This window comes from Camelina sativa, chromosome 11 (genome assembly GCF_030686135.1).
Source record: "Camelina sativa cultivar CO46 ecotype springtype chromosome 11, ASM3068613v1".
In the NCBI taxonomy this organism is placed as follows: domain Eukaryota; kingdom Viridiplantae; phylum Streptophyta; class Magnoliopsida; order Brassicales; family Brassicaceae; genus Camelina; species Camelina sativa.
The window spans coordinates 3886899-3898416 of NC_141890.1; the positions used below are offsets into that span (position 1 = coordinate 3886899).

General features: G+C 40.0%; 3 protein-coding genes across 5 annotated transcripts; 1 reads left to right on the plus strand and 2 right to left on the minus strand.

Moving 5' to 3' along the window:
- The first annotated feature begins 1417 nt into the window (after positions 1-1417).
- LOC147933606 (putative FBD-associated F-box protein At1g05080) lies at positions 1418-7355 on the plus strand. The gene is made up of 4 exons (XM_087471784.1): positions 1418-1948; positions 6387-6761; positions 6851-6989; positions 7057-7355. Exons 1-4 carry the CDS (start codon positions 1421-1423, stop codon positions 7353-7355), a joined length of 1341 nt encoding a protein of 446 aa, XP_087327910.1. The 5' UTR covers positions 1418-1420.
- LOC147933607 (uncharacterized) lies at positions 2015-6388 on the minus strand. Of its 3 annotated transcripts, XM_087471786.1 has the most exons (9): positions 6248-6388; positions 5332-6168; positions 5191-5248; positions 5058-5108; positions 4900-4956; positions 4744-4791; positions 4487-4648; positions 4336-4384; positions 2015-2223 (listed from the first exon to the last, which is right to left on the minus strand). In XM_087471786.1, exons 6-9 carry the CDS (start codon positions 4751-4753, stop codon positions 2163-2165), a joined length of 282 nt encoding a protein of 93 aa, XP_087327912.1. In that variant the 5' UTR covers positions 4754-4791; positions 4900-4956; positions 5058-5108; positions 5191-5248; positions 5332-6168; positions 6248-6388; the 3' UTR covers positions 2015-2162. The 3 variants fall into 3 exon arrangements, 2 of the variants coding, with proteins under 2 accessions (XP_087327912.1, XP_087327911.1); XM_087471785.1 differs by lacking the exon at positions 2015-2223 and having other exon boundaries at positions 3816-4384; XR_015571060.1 differs by lacking the exon at positions 6248-6388 and having other exon boundaries at positions 4900-5105; positions 5332-6199.
- A 214-nt stretch (positions 7356-7569) lies between the features above and the next one.
- Positions 7570-11299, minus strand: LOC104721558 (proline-rich receptor-like protein kinase PERK14). Its single transcript, XM_010439567.3, has 8 exons — positions 9932-11299; positions 9296-9745; positions 9116-9202; positions 8956-9026; positions 8692-8777; positions 8434-8581; positions 8120-8281; positions 7570-8018 (listed from the first exon to the last, which is right to left on the minus strand). Exons 1-8 carry the CDS (start codon positions 10911-10913, stop codon positions 7803-7805), a joined length of 2202 nt encoding a protein of 733 aa, XP_010437869.1. The 5' UTR covers positions 10914-11299; the 3' UTR covers positions 7570-7802.
- Between the last annotated feature and the right edge of the window lie 219 nt (positions 11300-11518).

Here is an 11518-nt window from a genome sequence, read left to right on the forward strand (position 1 = left end):
CGTAATAAATATACTTAAGCACAGTAAAAATAGATAAGTAATATATTTTTAGAAAAATATGCTTTGTAAAATTCAACGAGCCAAGTAAATGAGTTCGACGGGATCAGTTTTTATTTTTAGATTTGATGTCTATTTCTATCATCAATTCCTTCGATGTCTAGTTTACTTTTTTTGAATGTGGGAACTCATATTGCATTAAAAAAAAGTTAGATGTGTGCTTTATATTTTAAATAAAAATTCTAGATATGTTTTATATTTTAAACGAGCACCGAAAAAAATCATGGATTGCAAATTTTATAAATACTACAATCTCACATCCTAACTAAGAAAATCATATAAACTCAGGCTCAACGCCATAAAAAAACCTTCCACGGAAATCGAAGACGACATGTATTTTACACATATATACATGGTCTACGAACATACCAAAATAACTAACGAGTTCTCTAACATGCATATAATAATTAAGATCTTTAGATAGCACAATTACTGTTTCATAGGCTGAAAGATAATTGGAATACTATTTTAATCCCAACAATCTGTTTGCGATTTAAAACAATTAATGATATATAAATTCAACAAATAAGCCAAAAAAAGGCCAAAAAAAAAGGTTATCAAAAGGGCTGAGAGTGCTGTGGAAAACACAACCAAGAGACTGGAAGAGAGGAGGTCAGCTCAAGAGGAGCAGATGATGAATCAATTCAAAGGATTTGACCAAGATGGACAGATCAAAAATACTTTGTAGATTTGAACACTTGCTTGTGATTTTTTCTTGAATTTCTCAATTTTAGTTTTCAATAATACCCACGAGTCTACTGTTAAATACTTTTGGATGCTGTTAAATACTTTTGAATATATTTCATTACATACAAAGTGTTAATTAGCTAGCAAGTAGCAAAGTTTCGATTCAGTTTCAACTTTTAATTACTCATAAATTTTTTAAAATTAAAAAAATCCTTAAATGTGAAACAATGTTTATATACGAACACAAAACCTTTTTCTTCTAGTTACAAATTATTAGAAAATAAGTCAAACCTACTTTTTTTTGTTATTTGTGTGAATGTGGGCACCTGATTAGACTTTGTTGTATTTTCGGGATTTTTTTTTTTTTTTTTTTTTTTTTTGCGGCAAATCCTTTTGTGACATATCTCAAGATTTTGTTAGAAGGTTTAAACTTTAAATTAAGATTAATAAATTTCTGGTTCATTTTTTCATAGGATAAAATGAAATTTTACTCCTTTTTTGAATTAATATATATTAAGTACAAATATAATTCCCAACAAAATTGGTTAAAAAAAAAAAAATTCTCCATAAAATTAGATTTTCCTTTTTTCCTTTTATGTGTTTACTTTTATATAAATCCTTTTTACTGATAGGTTTTGAGTTTTTACATAACCCTAGGGTTTTTTTCCTCGTGAAGATGGCAGAAACCAAAATTGAAGAGACAGTTTGTGAAGACAGGATCAGCGCTTTACCTAAAGACTTGCTTGTGACGATACTGTTGCTTGTCCCGATTAAAGATGCAGTAGGCACCATGATTTTGTCTAAACGATGGCGCTTTATCTGGATGATGTTGCCTAGACTTGATTACCAAGAAAAGGTAGATGGTCCTGATCATGATAAGAGCATTTGGTGGTTTCTTGACAAGTCACTGGAACTCCACAAAGCACCTGTCTTAGAAATCTTGCTTATCAAACTTGGTCCAGGGTGTCCTAGTGATGCTGATGTTGGAAAGTGGGTTACAAAGGCTGTTGATTGCCGCTTGGTTGAGCTAAAATTCAAGCTTTGCTGGTCCACAGGTCCAACCAGATTGCCCAAAAGCCTTTACACCTGCGAAACACTCGAGGAACTTACTCTCTCTCACAAGATTCTTGTGGATTTCCCTTCTTCTTCTTGCCTCCCGTCCCTTTTAACTCTTGAACTTTTCTATGTGGTGTATAAAGACGAGGCTTCCTGTTGTTGGGTTTGACAAACACAAAACAAATGGGCCTTAATGGGCCAGACGAAATTGGCATTAAGGAAAGGAGAAGAAGATTCTGGAAATGATTTGGCCCATATGCATACATGTATAAGTGTGTTTCATCGATCAATAAAGTGGAGGTAGGTGAGAGACAAGACATCAAGGAGAGTTCTAGAGAAAGAGAAGAAAAGAGGGTTCTTCTTCAAGAAGCTTTCTCCTTATTTGTTGTGTTCTTGTTCTTGTATCCTCTTGTGTACCAAAATCTGTAAACCAAAGAACATCACAAGTTAGTGGTGTGTGTAACCTCTTCATATAGTGGAAGTTGTGGGAGACAATTCCCACCCGAGACGTACGGGTTAGAGGCCGGGAACTCGGTGATCAAATTCTCTTGTGTCATCATGTGTCATGTTCAAGTTTTAGATATGTGAATCTTTAATCGGGTGTGAGGCGATGAGGGACCAAAAGCAACAATTATCCTCACAAGTGGTATCAGAGCACAGGCTCTCTGATTCATAAGATCTAAAGGAGGAGGAAGAAGATGACAGTTAAAGGTTGAAGTCATCTTGTGTGGAGGATAACAGATTCTCAGGTGAAGGTTGAGTCTGTAGCAGAGATCTCAGGTTAGGAGATCAGAAAGATCCTCTAATGACACGACACAAGAGAGTTGCATCAAGGGAGAGTTATGGTTATGGTTCAGGTCCAAGTATGCCAGCATAAAAAAAAAAAAAAAAAAGTTGGAGACTAGTGCAGAAGACACAAGATCTTGAAGGCGTTCTTGATCTGTGAAGACTAAATCAACGGTGAGTTGGTTTAAGGTGGAGTTTCTCTGCAGTAAGTTCGATTCAAGTTTAAGAAAGCATGGGTTAAGGTGACTAACTCAAGGCTGTGGAAAGAGGAATCGAATAATCATCCAAAAGGCTCAAGTCGGCGCTGCCATCACAAGGTATTTGTGATGTTCTTTACTGAAGTTTCAGGATACTCAAGGCTGCTTAAGTTGAAGGAATCTTAGCTTGGAAGAACACAAGGAGATAGACTGAGTTTAACAATGGAGAAGTCAAGATTTTTTGCTGTGAATCAGATTGTATCTTGCTTGTCTGGTTGTTGAAAGTCAGTAAGTTTGGTGTTCAAGATTCAAGGAAAAAAATCAGAGCAGATGAGTATGAGGCTAGAAACTGCTTGAGGCAAAGCAGGTCAATAACTCTGAAAGAATTCAGTAAGGTTTGAGAGGTGTTGGGTGAAGAGTTTTAGTCTCAGGTTTAATGGAGGTCAATGCATGGCTGCATTGACAGAAGGAAAGGTTATACTTGTTTTCCTTTGGCATCACAAGAAGAGAATTGAGGGCTGGTTGTGAAGCAGGCATTGATGTGTTAGTGGATTCCCAAATACTAAGGAAAAGTATTGTGTAGAATGGTGTTTTACAGCGGTAAAAGGGTTGTCACAAGTGTGGTGTGACAGGAAGTTGCTGTAAAAGGGAAGTCTTTGGTGTTATGGTTTAGCAAATTGATAAGAGATTGATATTGAGTTTCCTAGTGGAGAAACCTGCTAGTAAAAGAGGATATTTAAGCACAAGAGCTGAATGAAGGTTGTATCAAAAGTCTTCCAAATGGGATCAGTTTGGAGGCGGGTTCCATCAGTGATGATGATGGCGGTACAAGATGGATTCAGGCTATGGTTGTTGAAACAAAGGCAGTAAGCTCAATCTCAGTTTTGCTAAATGTGGTGGTTACAGCAAGGAAGTGTGGCAAAGGCTGTAAGCTGGTGATGAGTGTAAGACAAGTTCAAAGGAGGCAGCAATGGTTTTGAATTTGTGAGTGTGCACTGATGCAAAATAGTTTGAGCAAAGGATGAGCAAAGAAATTTGTGTCGAAAGTCTTCCTAGCTAGGTGGAGTTAGGCGGCGTGTTCTGTTGATAACAACAGCGGTACAAAGTGATGCTCAAATCAAAGGTGCTCAAACAGATGAAGAGTAAGTCAAAGACTGTTTCAAGGAAATGAAGCATGAGTGACTTAAGAGTTATTTCTGCAGTTGATTCAACAGGAAGTTTACTTGTCAGCAAGGTTCTGTTTAAACAAGATGTTTGGATCAAGGTTTGTGTCGAAAGTCTATCTAGCAAGATGGTAGCTTGATGGCGGGTTCTGTTAGGCTTAACAGCGGTACAAAGAAACGTCCAAGGCATAAGAGTTTAAACAGAAAGGTGTTGGAATCATGGATTGTCTTAAGGGCTGAGGCAAGTATGATTCAAGTTTCTGGCAAGTGGTTTACTAAGGGGTTGAATCTAAGATCAGGGCACATGTGACATAAAGGAAATCAAAACAAGGTTCCACAGCAAGTCACGGTTCCAAGAAATCCAAGGGAATGGAGAAAAGAAAAGGTACCTGTGAGTAATCAGAAGTCGCAAGGTGTAGACTCTGATTGTAGGTGGAGCTGTTTTGAAGAAAGAAAAAACCAAGTTAAGGTTTCATGGTGTCTTACAGAATTAAAAAAATCCAGAGACAAAAGAAAATGATTCAAGGTACAATTGTTTACCTGGAGTCATTGGAACAGCAAAAAGGACGAAACAGATCGTCGGAGTTGCTGCAAAGGAAGGAAAATGCAGAAGTGTGAGGAAGGGAAACAAGCCTGCTATGATCTCCTCAATGTCGTCTGAAGGAAGATACAGCTCCAGGTAACCCCAATCGACATTATACGCTGACAGGAAGAAGAACAGAGAAACAAGTCAGCTTTGGGAAATTAAAATTAAAACTATGTCGATAAAAGGAGATTAGGAGGGTTAAGGGAGTTACCTGTAGGCATCTGGTATTACTGTGAAGAGACTTAGATTCCAGGTGGAGCTGTTGGTTAAGATTCAAGGAACAACAATTTAGTTCTTCATTGTTAGTTCTTGAATTTGAAAGTATGAGCCAAGAAAAGGTGACCGATAATAAGAGGAGTTTGGTTACTTGTGGAGACTGGAGAATCAGTTGTCGAGAGTTGGAGACTGATTCCAAGTGGAGTTTCTGAGATGAAAATTCAGAAAATCCAAGTAAGGATTTTGGTGGCTCAAAGGGGGAAAACTCCAGCAGCTAGAGAGGAAGATGATTCATGGTTAGGAGATTACTTGAAGTCATCAAGGAGAAAGAAGAACATGGGATGTTCAACACTAGAGCTGCTGTGAGAGTAGACATGAAACTGAAGTTAGAGTTTCATGAGTCTTTTGGAAATCGGAAGAGACAGGGCTGTAAAGGAGTTACCTGGAAAAGGTTGTGGAGCCATGATGGAGAGTAATTGGTTCCAGGTGGAGCTCATCACCTAAAATGGATTCAAAATGGCAATTCTCAGAAGATCCTAATCACTAAGTGTCAGGAAGAGACAAGAGAGAGATTAGAGGGTACCTGAGCTGGACGGTGACGGCGATGGCGTGATTCGCGGGTGAAAACGGAACAGCTCGGGAGAAGAGGCATGGATAAGAGACAAAGTTGATGTCTCGGGTTCTACAAATTAAATCACCAAAGAGGAAAGAGAAGAGCTCCACCGGTAGTGATCGCAGCTGAAGGAGATTGCCAGCGAGAATGGTGGTGATACATGGTTCATCGAACCAAAGTTGAGATATGGAGATAATGTCTCTTGATTCACCGGAATTGGGAGCCGCCGTGAAACAGGTGGAGACTGAAGCTTGGCTTCGCCGGAAAACATGCAGGGATGACCGGAATTAGCCTCCAATTCCGCTATACCATGGGGAAGTAAGAAGCTACATCTTCTCCATGTCGAGAACGAGAGGGCTCGGTGAAAGAAAAAAAAAAAACTGGTTGCCACCGGAGAAGAGAGATGCTCACCGGATAAGGAGGCGGAGTTTGTCGGAGGAGGTTCGCTGAAGTTTGGCTTCACGAACAGAAGAAGAGGAGAGGTTGGTTTCAGATTTCTTGTTGTCGATGAGTGTTTTGTTTTGTCAAAAGGTGGAGATTGTTGTTGGGTTTGACAAACACAAAACAAATGGGCCTTAATGGGCCAGACGAAATTGGCATTAAGGAAAGGAGAATAAGATTCTGGAAATGATTTGGCCCAATGCATACATGTATAAGTGTGTTTCATCGATCAATAAAGTGGAGGTAGGTGAGAGACAAGACATCAAAGAGAGTTCTAGAGAAAGAGAAGAAAAAAGGGTTCTTCTTCAAGAAGCTTTCTCCTTCTTTGTTGTGTTCTTGTTCTTGTATCCTCTTGTGTACCAAAATCTGTAAACCAAAGAACATCACAAGTTAGTGGTGTGTGTAACCTCTTCATATAGTGGAAGTTGTGGGAGACAGTTCCCACCCGAGACGTACCGGTTAGAGGCCGGGAACTCGGTGATCAAATTCTCTTGTGTCATCATGTGTCATGTTCAAGTTTTAGATATGTGAATCTTTAATCGGGTGTGAGGCGATGAGGGACCAAAAGCAACAATTATCCTCACACTTCCCTTGTTAGGTTCTTATCGAGCTGCCCTGTTCTTGACCTTTTGAACGTGAAACGGAACAAGAATCATGACAATGTCACAAAGTTTAGTGTGAAAGTACCTTCTTTACAGTACCTGTGGTATGAAAATTGGGATTATACATCACTTCCAGATGACAATGATGTAATAGATACGGGTAGGTGTTTGGCTATCGATACTCCGGCAGTAATAGACTTTTTCATCGTTGATTTTTCAAGAGACTCTTGGTCGATCGAGAATATGCCTTGTCTTAATGAGGCATATATCCATGTTAGGTCTTTCCCTGATATTGAAAAGTCCAAAACATCTATTTCCAGGGTCTTGTCCCTTGAGTTGTCTATGACGACCGAAGAAGTGGTAGCTCTCTAACTCTTTATCTATGTAACTAGCCTTGTTCGTTGTGAATACGGCATATAAGTACGTTTTTGTTTGCTTCATTGCAGCTTGTGCGTTGCAGCGCCATCAACTTCTCTCGACTTATAAAGTTAAGTATCTGTCCATGGAAATCAGACTGGTTGGGACCACTCCTACGTTTACTTGAAAATGCTCCAAAACTTAAAGATCTTTTGGTAAATTATGTACGTATCATCTCCTCTTCTTCTTGCTTTAATTTTCTAAAATACTAGGCAAAAATTGTTCCAATATATAGCCATCATTGCTTCTCAGGAATATGCCTTTCACCCCGTGGAACGGATCCCACTTTCATGGAACCAACCGCGTTCTATTCCTCGATGCATGTCGTCACATCTCGAGATATTTGAGTATAGAGAATATGGAGACAGAGTGGAAGAGGAAGAATTCTTGACGTATATCCTAGCTAACTCTATGTGTTTAAAGACCGCGACAGTCTCTGTGAGACCCGGCGTTCTTAAAAAGAAAGAGTTGACAATCGAGAAGTTGAGTAATATTCTTAGGGTTTCGACAACATGTCAACTTTTGCTCAAATGAAATTTGTACTTTTATCATGCTCAGTGAATGTGCAAGCTTTAGCTTTTTATCACGTATCCCTAAATTTAACGTGAAAAACTGCTATTACTATAGAATATATACAAAAATGTAGAATGCTTTTAACCACATTAAAGGATTAGAACGTAAAAGTAACTAAGAAAGCTGGAGTGCTAGACAAGGTTTGTGGTACCGACTACCGAGCCAAAGTTTAGGATTTAGATCAGAAACAAACAAGATAATTTCAAAATAATTAAACTTGTGCGGTTGTGCCCCAATATTACAACAAATTTGTACATAAACGATCCCCAAATGAACACAAGCAGTGTTCTTCAGAACCCTTAGCTACAAATGAATGAAGTAGGCTAATTTCTTACCACATTCTTTTTGTTAAACCCCAGATGACCGTATTCTAAAAGTCAATAATATAATTGTGGTGGAACCTTAAAACTAAATACTCACATGTTGTTGTTCACTGCTCGACTGAGATGGGTTGATTCCATATTCTGAAGTGTAACCATCGCTTGAACCTGTGTCGAATCTCCTCTTACTTGTTACGTACCGTGGTGTGATGTCATTCGGGTTTTCAGAAGAGCTATACGTCCTGCCATTCCCAGTCTCGTCGACCTTTCTTAGGGCCACCTCGCCTTCAAGAGCACGTACTACCTATTCAAGTTTTTTCAAGATATAATTATATGCATGAATTAGGCTTTTAGACTCATTTCAAATATATCGAAAAAATACATGTAATTAAACTACTCTCAAACCTGGCTCATTCGGGGCCGAAGCCAAGCTGATTGACGTATGCAAGCAGCAGCACAAGCAGCCATGTTTGCCATCTGAGTTGTGTCATAATTCTTCTCCAACCTCTGGTCTACAACAAGGTCAAAATTTTCTCCAGAAATCACTTTCGCAAGCAACGGCCTCGCCTGAGGATATATCAAAAGTCACAATCTAATGAAGTTTCAAGCTTGCAGTTATTTTGGAGTTTACTTCTCCTCCAATATCAATATCTATTGGAAAACTGATGGGTATCATCATCATCATCATCATCATCATCATCATATGTATTTTGACTTACCCAATCAACTAAACTCTGGTTTGTGGTAGGATCTTTGGCAAAAATTGATGGACGTCCAGTGATGAGTTCTAGAAGCACGACCCCAAATGAATATACATCTGACTTATCAGTTACTTTCCCACTAGACGCGTATTCTGGAGCCATGTATCTGTTTCAATGGTGCACAAGACGTTTAGTGATCATTGATTAATAAATCTTTTCATCTTACGATACAGCAGTTAAGATGACATAACATATCATGCATGGATAGTGTTTTACCCGAAAGTTCCTACCACTCGAGTAGAGATATGAGTGAATGATGAATTAGTGTCTGAAAAGAACTTGGCTAGTCCAAAGTCAGAGACCTGAAAGAAGCAAAACAGAATAGCAACTCTTAAGCTACTTGTTAATTAGAAGAAAATGGTATGAATACAAACCGAATAAATGAAAACTATGATTCAAAAAACTTCATTGAGACCCAAATTTCTGGTGGAATTCATCCTGAAAAACAAAACTTAATGATAAGATTAAAGAGCAGATCACCTTTGCCTCATATTTGGAATCTAGAAGGATATTAGCTGCTTTGATATCACGGTGAATTATAGTTGGACTGCCTGCAATTTCAAGCACGAGAAATCAATATGAGTGTTGAAAAACCCTAGACAGCCATTCTCATTGTCATTAATGAGGAGAAAAAACTCACAATCCTCATGAAGATACGCTAATCCTTTTGCTGCTCCTACAGCAATCCTGAGCCTCAGTTCCCACTCCAACACACTTCCTCTGTTTCCTACAACACATATTCTCACAATACTCAACACAATGAATCTAAAGACAAAATCAAATCCTTAAAAGGGATCATATCATATCATATATTTATTACCATGTAAGTGGAACTCCAACGTATCTTTAGGAACAAACTCGTAAACCAAGAGTCTTTTATCTCCGTTAACGCAATAACCAACCAACGAAACGAGATGCTTATGATGAACCCTACTGATTGTGTCAACCTCAGCTTGGAACTCTCTTTCCCCTTGATAGCTTCCAATCTTCAGCTGCTTCACCGCAACTTCTATCCCGTTTTTCAATATTCCTTTGTGAACATAACCAAAACCGCCTTCTCCCAAAAGATTCGCCTCTGAAAATCCACCGGTTGCCTCTAAAAGTTCTTCGTAGGTGAACATTCCAGATGGCATTGTAGAAACAGCATTGTTCTCCTTAGTACCATGACCTCCACTAGATGAATATTTAGGTGGTGCAGCATTGATTGGAGGTGGCATTGTGATAACATGCGTCTGGTTTGACCCGACATTACCGCCTCGATGATGTTGAACTGATCCAGTAAAAAAACAAAGAGCTTAACATTACATTACAATTATGACAATCTGAAACAATAACGTTGAAACTGATATCAAAGTTTATGTCTTTAGCTAGGTTATGGAAACTTTGTAGGCAAAGAAGATTCATGAACAAGAAGAAATTAGAAACCTTTATGGCAATTGATTTGAATTCATCATACCTTTTGATGGAGTTTTGGATTGATGAGGAGCAGAGCTGTCGTTATTTCTATTTCTGGTAGCTCGGTAAAAGACAAAGAGAAGGCCTAACAGAACAAGTAGGAGAGCTCCAACGATTACAGCGCCAAATAAGAATCCGGCGGAAGAGCGGTGATACGACGTCGTCTCAGGCAGACTCTTCGGTACAAGTGGCTGTGGCGTTCCGGGAGATATCGATTCGCCGGGACTTGTCTTGGGCTCTATAACGGGCCCAATAGGTGGTGCTGCTGTCCCCGTTAGTGGGCCAGTAGGCCCAAAGAAAGGAAGAGTTGCTGTTGCCGGTGACTTCTTCGGCGGCGGAGTGGATGAAGAGGGGAATGGCGTCGTCGAGAGCGGTGGTTTAGGTGGAGGAGAAGTTTCCGGGAGAGTCGGAGTGCTCAGAGAAGGTTTTGGTGGGGAGGAATTGGTGGGAGGAGGAAGCGAAGGCTTACGGGCACGGCGGCGAGGAGTAGACGGCGGTGGAGGAGAAGCCGTATTCTCCGGCGTGGTTGGATCGGAGGGAAGTGAAGGAGGCGGCGGGAAAATGGTTTTCCCCGGCGGTGATGTCTCAAAGGGAAGGGGAGAAGGCGGCGGAGACGTTTTGGCGGGAAGGAAGGGCAATGGCGGTGAACCGGAAGGAGCTGAGGCCTGAGGAGACGGTGGTGATGAAGATTCTAATGGAGGAGTCGGTGGAGATACTAATGAAGGAGACGGTGGAGATGCTAACGGCGGAGACGGTGGAGATTCTAACGGAGGAGATTCAATCGGAAGAGGCGGTGGGGAAGCGGTGGGAGCTAAGAGGGGCGGTGGGGGAGGCAACGGAGGAGGAGAGCTCAATGGCGGGGAAATAGGAGACAAAGGAGGAGCTGGAGGTGATGACGTGTCAGGTAAGGAATCTGACGGAGGTGAAGACGTGGCAGGCGGGGAATTAGCCGGAGCCGGGGAGGAAGAAGGAGAGAGCAACATTCAAAATGACGGCGTTTTGTTGAAGGACGCAAAATTATTGGAAGAGTGAAGTTTTTTACAGTTACATACAGTAAGGGTCAGTCATAGAGGAAGCAGGTGAGAGAGGTATTGGGCAAGTAAGGGTGTTTTTGTCGTATAGAGCAGTGTAAGCTTCTGACGCTGAGAATGTTTTATCGCTTTCTCACCTGTGATTCTTTTTTTTTATTTTTGTTATTTTTCATTTTCCAGTGTTAGTTAACTAACAAACACACAATTAGACAGCGGAGCAAATCACTCTAGCTTGCAACGCCGCTCGTGAGCAACCCACTACTTCATGTCCTCTTAATAATAAAAGAAATGTATTTTTTTTTACTAATATCATCTCTTGATCGATCTATCACAACTCCAATTATGGATTCCAAGTTCCACTAAAGAATTTTAGGCTGCAATGGAAAAAGTATATCCTCCGGATTGATAGGTTCACGGGATGGGCCTAGCAAGATGCTTCTAACAAGTGGTATTTACTTCCCTCTTTTTATATAACGACAATATATGAATTTCTAAAGTATTTTGAAATGTATAAAATCTGAGAGACCTTTAGTCTCTTTGTTCTAAAAATACATTTT

Bases quoted from the DNA above. Each gene is read 5' to 3' on its own strand.
- LOC147933606 (XM_087471784.1), top strand. From the start codon at position 1,421: ATGGCAGAAACCAAAATTGAAGAGACAGTTTGTGAAGACAGGATCAGC. The intron at 6,762-6,850 runs GTGGTAGCTCTC...GCTTCATTGCAG, and splicing joins TGTCTATGACGACCGAAGAA to CTTGTGCGTTGCAGCGCCAT. The intron at 6,990-7,056 runs GTATCATCTCCT...TCCAATATATAG, and splicing joins TCTTTTGGTAAATTATGTAC to CCATCATTGCTTCTCAGGAA.
- LOC147933607 (XM_087471785.1), bottom strand. The intron at 4,385-4,486 runs GTAAACAATTGT...TCTTCAAAACAG, and splicing joins TGCTGTTCCAATGACTCCAG to CTCCACCTACAATCAGAGTC.
- LOC104721558 (XM_010439567.3), bottom strand. From the start codon at position 10,913: ATGTTGCTCTCTCCTTCTTCCTCCCCGGCTCCGGCTAATTCCCCGCCT. The intron at 9,203-9,295 runs GTAATAAATATA...TATGTGTTGTAG, and splicing joins GTTGGAGTTCCACTTACATG to GAAACAGAGGAAGTGTGTTG. The intron at 8,019-8,119 runs GTTTGAGAGTAG...AAACTTGAATAG, and splicing joins TTCGGCCCCGAATGAGCCAG to GTAGTACGTGCTCTTGAAGG.